At 38.5% G+C, this 14,654-nt stretch overlaps 1 protein-coding gene across 1 annotated transcript; it reads right to left on the bottom strand.

Annotated features, from left to right (window-relative positions):
• Window positions 1–373: 373 nt before the first annotated feature.
• On the bottom strand, window positions 374–13,491 carry coq3 (coenzyme Q3 methyltransferase). The gene is made up of 6 exons (XM_061916437.1): window positions 13,158–13,491; window positions 11,347–11,484; window positions 8,159–8,258; window positions 3,996–4,262; window positions 2,861–3,020; window positions 374–1,036 (listed from the first exon to the last, which is right to left on the bottom strand). Exons 1-6 carry the CDS (start codon window positions 13,343–13,345, stop codon window positions 879–881), a joined length of 1,011 nt encoding a protein of 336 aa, XP_061772421.1. The 5' UTR covers window positions 13,346–13,491; the 3' UTR covers window positions 374–878.
• Window positions 13,492–14,654: the final 1,163 nt, after the last annotated feature.

Here is a 14,654-nt window from a genome sequence, read left to right as displayed (position 1 = left end):
GATGCTCTGTTGCTGGACGCTGTTGGCCTGGCATGCCTAAAGAATGAGTGTGACCAACGTCCCAAAGAAAATGTGGTCAAGGTCCCTCCAACATCTGTGCAGGTCAACAGGTGGCCAAGATGGATAAGATCACCTACTAGAAAAGCACCAGGACGGTGTGTGTGTGTGTGTGTTCCCGCGGCTTGAGTGAGTATGCAGTGGAGCACAAAGCAGGAGCAGCATGCGAGTAAAACTGGACAGAGGATTAAACTGCCTACAAACAAAATGTGAACTATACAAGGTACGGTTCAGATTTTAATTACTTAATAGCTCACTTTTGTACAAAAGGTTAAAAAAAGCCCCTTGCAGTATAATAAAGACAGACATAACATGATTTGTTCTATGCCACTGCCTTTATTGCCATTACATAACACTGACACATGAAATGCTTCCACTCCCTGAGGATGTGACCGCCCCCTCTCGTGCTTCCCAAGCTAAATATACTCAGCAGCATGCACAGAGCCACATGGAGTTGTGTTTGTTGTGAATATTTTCATTACTATTTGACCACGGTCTTCAAAGAAAAATCAGCAAGTCACACGGTTCTGTGTAAGGATGTCCAAGCCCAGTCACAGAATTACTGTACTTGCAAACTTTTAGTCATCACTGACACAATTCAAACACTCAAAATAATCCAAAACCACGCTGTATCAGTGTGCATAATGATTCCATGTCATCTAATTAATGGGATTGCTTCTCTAGCAAGTAGTTAATGACAGACTCCATTTCTCAAAATAATCAGAAGGACTTGAAATGGTCAAAGCGTAGCAGACGTTAGCACAGATACCTGTTAGATACCTGAACATCAGGGCTCGGGTTTCTTGACCACTGTCCATATATCACGTGTAGTGTGAGCTTTCAGAGTGGTCCTGTTGGGGGTCCTCAGCCACTTTGACAGCATGCAATGCATAGTTGATGGCAGTGCTGTTAGTCAGACTCCAGGCTCCTGATGCTGGATTATACAGCATCCCTTGGACTGACTGCACTGAGAAACCATCTGATGGAAGACCATGTGAGATGTGGGTGGAAGTAAACTATGTACAGAGCACAACACAGAGCATACTCTAACGTTGAACACTACTGATATTGGACTATTTAGAGTTGGTTTCAACAATAAATCATTTGGGAGAAAATACGCGCAAATAGTTGGAGTTGAAAACATCATAATGCATAACTTCACACAAGACTACCTGTATATATATGTATATATATATATATACATATACATATATATATCTATATATATGTATATATATATATATATATATATATATATATATATATCCAAGTATAAAAGGATAATTTAACATTTTCAATATTGAAAGAAGAATATACACAAATGGACGGCGTGGCGCAGTGCAGTGGGAGAGTGGCCGTGCGCAACCCGAGGGTCCCTGGTTCAAATCCCACCTAGTACCAACCTCGTCACGTCCGTTGTGTCCTGAGCAAGACACTTCACCCTTGCTCCTGATGGTTCGTGGTTAGGGCCTTGCATGGCAGCTCCCGCCATCAGTGTGTGAATGTGTGTGTGAATGGGTGAATGTGGAAATAGTGTCAAAGCGCTTTGAGTACCTTGAAGGTAGAAAAGCGCTATACAAGTACAACCCATTTATCATTTACTTTTGAATTAGGAGTTCCCAAGGTCACTCAACTTATTTTTACACTTGTGTGACAGTAAATTTATTTAATGACCTGCGGAAACCTTGCAAAACATCTCTTTACACCAAATAAAGGTTTTAGAGTAGTGACAGGTTGACCCTGGAGCAGATTATTGCTATTATATTTGAAATTGGTTTTCAATAGGAGGTATATAATAAAATGGGTATGACCTTAAGGGTCCTATTGTATTTTGAGTACAATATACAATGATATGCCATTAATAATATTACAAACAAGAGAATTGTAATTATCAACCATCTAATTCAGTGTCAGGTGTAGAGCTGCAGCTATCGATTATTTTAGTAATCTATTAGTTTGTTCAATCAAATAATCAGACAAAACACACTATTATAACTATTTTCATGAAAATAGTTAAAATAAACACATTTTCAGTTCGCCATATCGTTGACCTTTTTTTTTCTCTCATAAATGACCACAATCAATACTTAAATTGCCATTTTAGCTTGAGCATTAAAAAAAAAACAGATTGCTGCACCCACAAACCACCTGTGCAGAAACTATCTCAGTGTATATGAAGAGTTTATCAATTTTTCTAACGATTATTTTAAGCAACAGAACATGTCAATCTAAGCTTTTTTTTAATCGATTAATCATTGCAGCCCTAATTGGGTTAATGATACCTGTATAGAAATATATGTTGGTGTGATTAAATACATTTCCATAATACAAAAGCAACAAGATGAAGAGCACAACCAAGCATATTCCTTCTATACTTTTGAATTTGATTGTATATTTGCTATCAATATAAATGGTAAATGAGTTATACTCGTACAGCGCTTTTGTACCTTCAAGGCACTTTGACACCATTTCCACATTCACACACGGATGGCGGAAGCTGCCGTGCAAGGCGCTAACCACGACCCATCAGGAGCAAGGGAGAAGTGTCTTGCTCAAGGACACAACGGACGTGACTAGGTTGGTAGAAGCTGGGGATTGAACCAGGTTGTTTTCTAACAAAATGGTTATTGACTATACATTGCATCCTCCATTTTGACAGTTAAACACGTTTTAACAGCTGATAATGAAAATATTACATTGTAACAAGCAGATGCAAAATGAACATAAATACTGTACACTATGGTTAGAAAAAATTAAACGTATATTTAGTTTTCTGCAGTTTTTGACACTGCTAGCAACTTACTGGACTCCAGACGGCGCTCCAAATCTACAGGGCTGATGAACTTTTCCCAGTCGTGTGTCCCGCTGGGAACGATGCGCAGCAGCTGCTCGGCTACAACGATTGCCAGCACGTAGGATAGGTTGGTTTTATTGATGGTGGTGATGAAGAGTGAGCCGCCTGGCTGCATTGGACAACATCAACACTTTTGTTGGAACTATTTTCTCTATTTGCATCAGTCTACAAACTACATGATGATGTGAAACAGTGTTTCAAAAAGGATGTGTACAATAGAATAAGGGTGAAATGGTGGCAATAATAAGTAAGCTGTTTTCGTCACAACCTTACATTCAGTGTTTCTTAAACCATTTTGGACAGCGAGAGCTGACAAAAAAATATCTGTTTCTCAGCTGTGGGCCGCAGCGGTACTCCGTTGTAAATACACTTTTCCACCACTTGTGCCAGTAATAAAACAAACAGAAGAAGTATGGCGCTAAAGTCATAGAGATGGTTCCTCGAGCGCAAAAATGATGACTAAAGTAGTGAAACTGAATGATCATTGGCACTTTAATTTTATTGACTGTTTATTTAAGAAACAAATGGTAACATTTTTTATGAATTAAGTTCCAATTCATTGGTTAATAGATTGCTTAATTGGATGTAAAAATATTTTTCATTGATTAGTATTTATTTTTCAATCAACCTGACCTAAGCCTTTATAATAATATTTGTGATTAATACATGCTTTTATATAATTTGACTAGGTTTATCATGGTAAACTGTAAGTAAGTTAGATAGTATTATTAAATACGAATAAAATCACGGGTAATATTTACTAATTCAAAGTTAATATTTTTTGGCCCTTATGTAGTGGAAATGTTGGGTCGCGAGGTCTAAAAGGTTAAGAGCCCCTGCTGTAAGTGACACACAAACCTACTATTTAATACTGAACAGAAGTAATTTCAGTGCTGATTCACTGTTTTCACAAAAACTTTTCCTAGCTTCAGTGCAATGTAAAACTTTGCAAAATGTATGCTAGTTTATTCCCATTGAGGCCTAGATGAGGCAAACTAGCCCCACGTGCCACATATGAACATAGAGACCCTTGGATATAGAAAAGTATCTGACATGAGGCAGCATCTGGAAGAAAAACACACACCTTCAGTACTTGGCTGCAGCAGACGGCAAACGTTTCCAGGTCGGCCAGATGTTCCACCACCTCGGATGCTACGACGGCATCGAACGAACCGGCTTCCCGCGCCGCCTCGCCTCCAGCCCCATCGGCACAGAGCTCCTCCAGGGCACATGCTCTATAGCTTACCCGCTCGCTAAGATCAGGGTCATATGACGAATGCAGCCGTGCCGTGCCAATGCTGTCTTCCACTGGGTCTATACCCAACACACTGGCTCCCAGGCGACCCAGGGGCTGGCGTAATGTGACACAAGAGAGAGATATATTATTGATATTATTAGTAGGCAAAAGTTTGCATGTCTCAGGGAAAAACAAACATTTTGTATACACACCCTTAATTGTTCTCCTGTCGCTGGGGTGTATCCCAACAAACCTGAAGTCGGATTTGATTTAGCCTAAGATGGGTAAACTGCAGAACAGCTGATTTGAGTTATTTCCATAATCCTGAGTGTGTTAACCCTAAGTTAGGACAACAATAAAAATCCATGATTAATGGAGCACGGATTGTACGATCCACCATAGTAATTGGGAAATGAAAAGGCCATCTTTCATTACCTCACTGGAATTGAAAGTATTAATGTGTGTTTATGTAAGGAGAATTTTTTTAAGTAATACTATAAAAAAAAATTGGACTGAAGTGAAAGATAATTACTGACTGAGTCAATGACAATATTTGAATGCAGTAATCTAACATTAAGTCATGTTTTCTTATTAGCCCACAGGTTGACATATGTGAGAGATGTAATGTGGGTGCAATTCCACTGGTAAAAACGTACATTGATAGATACTTTATTGATCCAGAGAGAAATTCAAAGGTAAAGGCAGCTGAAAATAGTATACAGTATCTTATTTGTTTTAAATACGTCTGTCTATCTGTGTTGGCCCTGCGATGAGGTGGCGACTTGTCCAGGGTGTACCCCGCCTTCCGCCCGATTGTAGCTGAGATAGGCACCAGCGCCCCCCGCGACCCCGAAAGGGAATAAGCGGTAGAAAATGGATGGATGGATGGATATTTGACAACTAAAGTCAATGCAAAGTGAATATTTTTTTTCCTGAAGCAGGTATTTTCTGTTATATAAATTTGCTAATCGTGACTTATAATGCACTGAAATATGATATATACTTCTTGAAATGACAACTCTTGTTGGTAGGTTATTTTGCTTATTGTAAGTAATATGGCACATATTAGATCTAGAATAACAAAATACAAGAAAATCTACTTTTAATGTTTTTTCCTAAATAGTTTACAATTATGACTAAAACAGATCCTTTAAATTCAAGGATAAACAAGTTTTACTTTTTTTGCTAAAAATTTGTGTTAGACCAATTATTAACATCTGTACACATGCACAACACTTAAGACCTTTAGCATATAATTATGTGAATTTAAATTATGTAAACAATGTACTAATAAGATCAAGTTTAATAAACTGTTCGTACTCAGTGTTTACAAAGTACAAGGAAAAATAATCCTGATAAACCACCTGAACTTTTTAAAAAAATGAGAAAATATTATTCATTTATGTACTCATTTGTGTTTTTATCTGCTGATCTATTAATTCATTGTTGTGTTACGGAATGAGTAGCGACAAATGTATTCGTAATTGCTATGATACAAAAAGGGGCAGGATAAAATAAAATGTGCTTCTTTCTACACCTTTTCAGACATCCTGTAATGAGAAACTGTAATTACGTGAAGTATCATATAGTAATTGTATGCATGTTCGGAATAAACTAAAACCCAAAATTTATATAAAATCAATGATTTTTTTTAATTATTGACTAACCAGATAATTTTTGACCAGTCCTACATAATGATATTGTACTGTAAATCGAACTAACTATGGCCCCAAAATCCTCTGCGGAAAAAAAGGGTTTAGGAATTGATTCTGTTTGGACATCGACTGGGTTATGAAGTAACCAAAAATGAAAAAAAAATTCACGCCTGACAGTGTGCATCAGGTTTAACAGGATGGAAGAGTCATGAAAATAACATATAGTTTTGTTTACAGAGTAAGTTACCAAGGTAACTGATTAAATTTGACTTATCTCTGTCTGAAATGGAAAAACCTGAATTTCCCTCACTTCAGGTTTTACATAGTGAGGGTTTTCAATTAACCAGTTCTCTAGAATACCCCCTTTTCCTAATGTGCTTCCAAATGCAATCAAATTGGAAGGAACCAGCAGTGAAGGTGTTAAATTTAGGTTCTGGCATGGGCACATGATCTCCTGATTATTGATAACAATGTTGCAGATCATATTGAATTGCATTTATTTATTCTCTCCATTTATGTATTTTCTACCGCTTATTCCCTTTGGGGTTGCGGGGGGCGGTGGTGCCTATCTCAGCTACAATCGGGCGGAAGGCGGCGTACACCCTGGACAAGTTGCCGCCTCATCACAGGCATTTTATTGTTCATATAAAAACAATAGGCACAACTAAGTTGCTCAAACACAAACTGCTATAGTAAATTAGGAATTAAAAGACTGCCAAAACGAGGTGCGAAACCTCCTGTTTCACCTGGTGTCACATCATAAGTCTGTGATTAAAAAGACTCTTTAAGGTACAAGAGACTATGATGGTGACAGTGTCTTAACACTGTTGACACCTACAGTGCAGGCAATTTGGGGTCTTAAAATAATTGAATATTGCTGCCCAAATATCCACTTGAAACTAGCAAAAGCACATTAGCCCCCAGTGGAATGATTTAAATTGCATTTGTAGTGCCCCCTTGTGGACCAAAGCCATGCATGCAGCCCAGTGTGCAGAACAGCACCCGCTTGCCCGAGGCCAGCATCTCTTCTAAAGCTGATGCTCTCTGATGGGTGACAAAAACCTCCAGAGACACGTTCCCAGTTGCCTTCCTCACAGACGAACTTTGCGGCTTCCTCCTGTGTCGCCATGTAAATGACAGCCTGTGTGAGCCGCAGTAAATACAGGACCTGATTTTGTCTTCTCCAATCACAAAGTGCAGCTGGTGTGTCCTCAGTGTGGATGAAAGCTGAGACAGGATCTCTGTCTTGGCTGAGAAGCTAACCATGCTAACAAACTATAAACAAGTGTAAACGACCGACTGTCCACTCTACCAAACGGAGACCAGTCAAGTCAAGACAGATTATGAATTGTCAGACGTTGCGGATGTTTTTCTGCTGCACGTGAGGGCTGCAAGCAAGTTCTCACACAGTAACAAAGATTTGTTTTGTAGGGAAGACAATTTGATGTGAAAGGAAGTCATTTACACAATTGTGTGGGAGGATGGAACATAATACACACTTCTTTCGCTTGTCCTTTTAATGCCAATACAGCATTTTGCCCCCTCCCGCACACACACACACAAACACACACAATCACCACCCGATAAATCTTACGGAATCACCAGTCTTGGAGGATGTTTATCAGTTTTTTCATTTTGTACAAAAAAAAAAATAACATGCATTGTTCTTTTTTTTTTTATTATTATTTTTTGTATTAACGTTTTTAATGATAATATCAATGAGGGATTTTTAATCACTGCTACTAATATGTATAATATTCATTTTTGTTTCAGTACTTTTAGATTGTACAGTGTCATGTTTGTATGTCCTCAATTGCTCTCAATTGAGGACATACAAACATGACACTGAATGTTGCTGGGTCGGGTTTGGTTTTGGAATTGGATTGCATTATTATGTATTGTTTTGTTGGATTGATTAGTAAATTCATTAACAAACAAAAAACACATCATTTGCAGACTATAATTACTGGTTTGCTGAAAAATATTTTTAACCCAAATAGGTGAAATTAGATAAACTCCCACGGCACGCCAGTCTGTATCTCACGGCACACTAGTGTGCCGCGGCACAGTGGTTGAAAAACACTGCTATAGACATAATATATTATTATATATAATATACTTTACATATATTATGTAAATATGTTATATTTTTCACCGCTATATTTAGTCTATTTATACCTGCATTATCCTTTCCTTCCTTTCACTTAACATCATTGTAACTGAGTTACTGTGTGGAACAATTTCCCTTGTGGATCATTAAAGCTTGTCTAAGTCTAACTCTACATCATTGAAGTCTGGTGATTCCATATTTTTATTTGCCAAGAGTCGAATATACGAGAACAGACAAATTATTACCTCGGTGAGCAGACCGCCCCCACAGCCAACATCCAGTAGGCGCAGTCCAGCCAGTGGTCTCCCAGGATGATTCGCTTTGTGGACATTCAGCAGATTATCCCTGACCAGCAAAATAGATGAATGTTTGTTTTTAATTTAGTCAGATTTTGTCCACACAGAAACTTTCACCGGAAATGACAGTAGGATTGCTCGTTTGCATTAAAAAAGTTGTTTTTCTCATTAAGATGGGCGAAACCATCCTTGCCCTGGCACACCCCCCTGGGATTGGAGTATAAACATTTGGGGTTTTGGACTAGATCTGACCAATCTAAGTCTATGAGCACAAACTGATGAAGCATATTTGGATGAGAAGCGGAACGTCTTCCAAGACCAACTAAGCAGTCCAGTTGTGATCGATTGAATGCCCTGAGATTATAATGACCTAGATCAGTGGTTCTCAAATGGGGGTACGCGTACTCCTGGGGGTACTTGAAGGTATGCAAAGGGGTACGTGAGATTTTTTAGAAATATTCTAAATATAACAACAATTCAAAAATCCTTAATAGATATATTTATTGATTAATACTTCAACAAAATATGAATGTAAGTTCATAAACTGTGAAAATAAATGCAACAATGCAATATTACATGTTGACAACTATATATTTTGTGGACATGTTCCATAAATATTGATGTTAAAGATTTATTTTTTGGAATCCAGATGGATCTGTATTACAATCCCCAAAGAGGGCACTTTAAGTTGATGATTACTTCTATGTGTAACATTTTTTTATTTATAATTGAATCTGTTTTTTATTTTTCAACAAGTGTTTAGTTTTTTTTATATCTGTTTTTCCAAATAGTTCAAGAAAGACCACTACAAATAAACAATATTTTGCAATGTTATACAATTTAATAAATCAGAAACTGATGACATAGTGCTGTATTTTACTTTTGTATCTCTTTTTTTCAACCAAAACTGCTTTGCTCTGATTAGGGGGTACTTGAATCAAAAAAATGTTCACAGGGGGTACGTCACTGAAAAAAGGTTGAGAACCACTGACCTAGATGAATGAGAACTCCATATACATGATTAATTCATTATCTCCACAGTCAAACAAGACAACTTATACTTTGAAGTCTGAAATATGCAGTTTCTGTAAGTTTTGGTGCAAAAAAAGCAAAACATTATTGTAATTACAGACGGTAACTAGCTCAGAAGGGCACCACTAGAAAGGGAAAGATAATCTTATAACTACATGTGTGAATATCGTCTGAGCAGAACAACAAATAATATAAGTGGTTACAATATTTCCTGCTACCTCAAAATGAGGAGTGCTCCCAAATGTGCATTGGCTTATTATAGAAAAAAGTACCACAGCCGCATTAAACGTATCACAGTAAGAATGTCAGAAGGTGACAGTCACACAGCAACAGTAGGGGTGAAGCTGCGTCTTATTCAGACACGCCCTGAGGGTAAAGACACATCAGGAAAATCAGCCACACTGAAGACATAGGCACACTGGCACTGGATATGTCACACTGTCACCATCAGCACACATCAACAGCACCAATGGGACCACAATGGGGGAGGAGGAGAGCAGCTATATTCTTCCTGCCGGATGGATTAAGTAATGTTTATCATGCTTGGCCATAACAACAGATCTTATCAATCAAGACGAGCTAAGCCAGCCCCCTCCAAAAAAACATGCACACATATGCAATGCTGGGGCTACTCAAATGCTATTGGCTGAAAAAGTGCTGAAGTGTGGAGGAATTCTGTCACTTTTAATTTCACTTATTTGGGTTAGGAATACACATACTTGCCAACCTTGAGACATCCGATTTCGGGAGGTGGGGTTTGGGAAACGTGGGGGGCATGGTCGGGGGGTGGGCATGATGGCGAGGTTGGGGGCGGGGCGTGGTTAAGAGGGGAGGAGTATATTTACAGCTGTTGTGTGCACAGTTGTGCACTGCACTTTAAAAGCCGTAGATGTTATTGTCACATATGCATGATTGATTGACTGATACTTTTATTAGTAGATTGCACAGTGCAGTACATATTCCGTACAATTGACCACTAAATGGTAACACCTGAATACGTTTTTCAACTTGTTTAAGTCGGGGTCCACCATAATCAATTCATGGTACAAATATATACTATCAACATAATACAGTCATCACACAAGTTAATCATCATAGTATATACATTGAATTATTTACATTATTTACAATCCGGGGGGTGGGATGAGGAGCTTTGGTTGATATCAGTACTTCAGTCATCAACAATTGCATCAACAGAGAAATGGATATTGAAACAGTGTAGGTCTTACTTAGTAGGATATGTACAGCCAGCAGAGGACATAGTGAGTTCAGATAGCATAAGAACAAGTATATACATTAGAAGTACATTTGATTATTTACATAAGGTTATTTACAATCCGGGGAGATGGGATGTGAATGGAGGAGGGTATTAGAAGAGGGTTGAAGTTGCCTGGAGGTGTTGTGGTGCATGTACAGTAGATGGCAGTATTGTCCTGTTTAACAGTGTCACAACATTGCTGTTTACGGCAGAAAAACTGCTTTACGGTAGACGAAAATGTGACTGCTGTTGTTGTGTGTCGTTACCGCGCTAGGAGGGCGTTAACGAAACTGCCGAACAATAAACCCACATAAGAAACAAAGAACTCGCCCTCGATCATTCTACAGTTATAACTTCATTGAGCAGACACGTTGTTTATATTGTGGGAAAGCGGACGCGAAAACCGGCTGTCCTCACTCAGATCCGCATGGAGCTGGAGGGGGTGTGGCCCCCCAGCTCCGCCTGAATTTCGGGAGATTTTCAGGGGAAAATTTGTCCCGGGAGGTTTTCGGGAGAGGCGCTGAATTTTGGGAGTCTCCCGGAAAATCCGGGAGTGTTGGCACGTATGGGAATACAGCTAGTTTCAAAATCCTACAAGAACATAAGGCCCCCAGTTGTGTTTAGATAACCAATACAGCTACATAAATGGGTTATACTTGTATAGCACTTTTCAACAATTTTTTTAAGGAACTCAAAGCGCTTTGACACTATTTCCACATTCACCCATTCACACACTGATGGCGGGAGCTGCAATGCAAGGCGCTAACATCCCCCATAAGCATTAGTATAAGCATTACAATTTCAATAAAAAGTACAGTATTTAAACATATAAATTGCATAAACACACCTTATAAAAGGCACTCTCAGGTCATTCATGGCATGGAGGGCCTTGAATTCTCCATCTTCATCCCACCATTTGCTGGCCAGTGACTGGAATCGCTTCAGCTCTTCAGGGTCTACTGTAGATTGATGGACCAATCGAGTACTGTGCGGGGAGAAATGGACGGACGTGGGACATTTTTGAACCCCCTAACCAGAGAAAATTATGGTTGGGGGGAAAAAGGGTGTAGAACTCAGGGATCATGTGTTGCAGTCTTGTTTGAAACATTTAAAAATAAAAAATGTAAATTATTATGTAAACAATAATTAACCTAATCATCAAATGGAATGGATTATGTTATGTGTTTAATCACTATTATTGTTATCATTATTGATAATGCTGTTGCTATTATATATACCGTGTTTCCTTGAATTGCCGCAGGGCATATAGTATGCGCCTGCCTTGAATTACTGCCGGGTCAATCTCGCTTCGCAAAATAATTAGCGCATGCTTAGTATTACCGCCTGGTCAAACTCGTGACGTCACGAGTGACACTTACCCTGTCATCATTTTCATAATGAGGCTGATTTCAATACCGGTAATATGAAATCGCATAAAGGGAAGAAGAGTAAGAGGTATTCAGTAGGATTTAAGGTCCAAGCTTACATCACACTCAAATTTTTACTGCATGCCTTTGGTAAGTGCCGGACTGAGAAGAGGTTTTAAAATAATTAGCGCATGCTTACTTTTACCGCATTCCTTTGGTAAGCACAGGAGTGAGAAGAGATTTTAAATTAATTAGCGCCGCGGCGGCAATTCAAGGAAATACGGTATATATATATATATATATATATATATATATATATATATATATATATGTGTGTGTGTGTGTGTATTCTCAATTGGTCTGTAAATTTTTATGAAATATTGCAAAGCTGGGACTGGGTAAGAGTTGGGTTTGCTCTATTTTCTTAACATTCCTTGGTATTTTTTTAAACACAATTACTATCCATCCATCCATTTCCTACCGCTTATTCCCTTTGGGGTCGCTGGTGCCTATCTCAGCTACAATCGGGCGGAAGGCGGGTATACCCTTGACAAGTCGCCACCTCATCGCAGGACCAACACAGATAGACAGACAACATTCACACTCACATTCACACACTCGGGCCAATTTAGTGTTACCAATCAACCTATCCCCAGGTGCATGTTTTTGGGGGTGAAAGTAAGCCGGAGTACCCGGAGGAAACCCACGCATTCACACAGAAAGATCCCGAGCCTGGGATTGAAACCAGGACTACCCAGGACCTTCGTATTGTGAGGCAGATGCACTATAACCTCTGTCCTGCCGCGCTGCCCAACACAATTACTAGTTAATAAAAATATATAAAGCACGAAAGAACAGGGGTTGGTGCATGTGCCTCACAATACGAACGTCCTGAGTTCAACCCTGGGCTCGGGTCTCTTTCTGTGTGGAGTTTGCATGTTCTCCCCGTGACTGCGTGGGTTCCTTTCGGGTACTCTGGCTTCCTCCCACTTCGAAAGACATGCACCTGGGGATAGGTTGATTGATAACACTAAATTGGCCCTAGTGTGTGAATGTTAGTGTGATTGTCTGTGTTGGCTCTGTGATGAGATAGCGACTTGTCCAGGGTTTACTCCACCTTCTGCCCGTGTGCAGCTGCAAAAGAGACAAGCGGTAAAAAATGGATGGATGTATGGTAATAACAATGTGTTTCTAATTGCAAATAAAGTGTACCTTATAAACTTTAACATATTATTACCTAGATTGATGTATTTTCTTTCCACAGGTACAGTAATCATCACAAAAGTAGTACCTGCTGCGACAGTGTCGCTGTGTCCGCTCCCCAGCACACCTTCTCTGGAGCCACTGGGAACCATGTTTACACACCGACGTCCAACAGAATCCACTCTGACCAACAGTCGACTGGACAACACCGCACAAGGACACTGACCTGCGACTGTACAACCCTGACATGATGCGGCCAAACTTGTTTGGCAACATGGTGTTCGTCTTATACAATTTAGGACTTCAGATACATTTGACATTAAAGTCAGCCGCTCACTGTGCTCGGGTCATTATTGCTCGGCCGGAAACCGCGAGGATCTTTAAAGTTCCTGTGGTGGCCAATCTGGAACGGAAATTATAATTCTACATACTGCGGAAGCGTCCTTCAGCCGCCATTTTGGAAGCGTATATACGGTACGCCGGCGAGGTCACAATAGTCCAACTTCGCGGTTCATCGGGGGACAGTATGTATACATCAGGGGTCACCAACGCGGTGCCCGCGGTCTACATGTAGCCCGTAAGGACCAGATGAGTGGCCCGTTGGTCTGTTCTAAAAATAGCTCAAATAGCAGCACTTACCAGTGGGTTGCCTCTATTTTTTCAAATTTTATTTATTTACTAGCAAACTGGTCTGGCTTTGCTCTACATTTTTAATTCTAAGAGAGACAAAACTAAAATAGATTTGAAAATCCACGAAAATATTTTTAAAGACTTGATCTTCACTTGTTTAAATAAATTCCTTTATTTTTTTACTTTGCTTCTTAAAACTTTCAGGAAGACAATTTTTGAGAAAAAATACCTTAAAAATGATTTTTGGATTTTTAAACACATATACCTTTTTACCTTTTAAATCCCTTCCTGACAATTTAAATCAATGTTCAAGTAAATTTATTTTTTTACTGTGAAGAGTAATAAATACATTTTTAATTCTTCATTTAAGCTTCTGTTATTTCAACATAGAATATTTGTGAAATAGTTCTTCAAACTTATGATTAAAATTAAAAAATATATATTCTGGCAAATCTAAAAAATCTTTGGAATCAAATTTAAATCTTATTTCAAAGTCTTTTGAATTTCTTAAAAAATTTTGGTTCTGGAAAATCTAGGAGAAATAATGATTCGTCTGTGTTAGAAATACAGCTTGGTCCAATTTGTTATATAGTCTAAGAAAGTGCAGATTGGGCTTTAACCTATTTAAAACATGTCATCAAAATTCTAAAATTAATCTTAATCAGGAAAAATTACAAATGTCCCATAAATTATTTTTTTAATTTTTTCAAAAAGATTCGGATTAGCTAGTTTTTCTCTTTTTTTTCGGTTGAATTGTAAAGAGTCGAAATTAAAGATAAACTATGTTTAAAAATTAAATTATTTTTTTCGTGTTTTCTCTTTCAAACCGTTCAAGTGTTTGTTTTCATCATTTATCCCCTACAAAAAAAACTTCTGTCGAAGGGAAAAAAAAATGTACGACGGAATGACAGACAGAAATACCCATTTATATATATATATTTTTTTAAATTAAAGG

This window comes from Nerophis ophidion, linkage group LG11, assembly GCF_033978795.1.
Source record: "Nerophis ophidion isolate RoL-2023_Sa linkage group LG11, RoL_Noph_v1.0, whole genome shotgun sequence".
Taxonomy (NCBI): Eukaryota; Metazoa; Chordata; class Actinopteri; order Syngnathiformes; family Syngnathidae; genus Nerophis; species Nerophis ophidion.
Note: the sequence above shows the minus strand (reverse complement) of the source record. Positions and strands in the feature narration are given on the sequence as shown.

Coding starts and splice junctions, on each gene's coding strand:
- coq3 (XM_061916437.1), bottom strand. CDS start 13,345: ATGTTGCCAAACAAGTTTGGCCGCATCATGTCAGGGTTGTACAGTCGC. Junction 11,485..13,157: donor CAGCGACACTGTCGCAGCAG/GTACTACTTTTG, acceptor CTCCCCGCACAG/TACTCGATTGGTCCATCAAT. Junction 3,021..3,995: donor GCTGCAGCCAAGTACTGAAG/GTGTGTGTTTTT, acceptor TGTCCAATGCAG/CCAGGCGGCTCACTCTTCAT.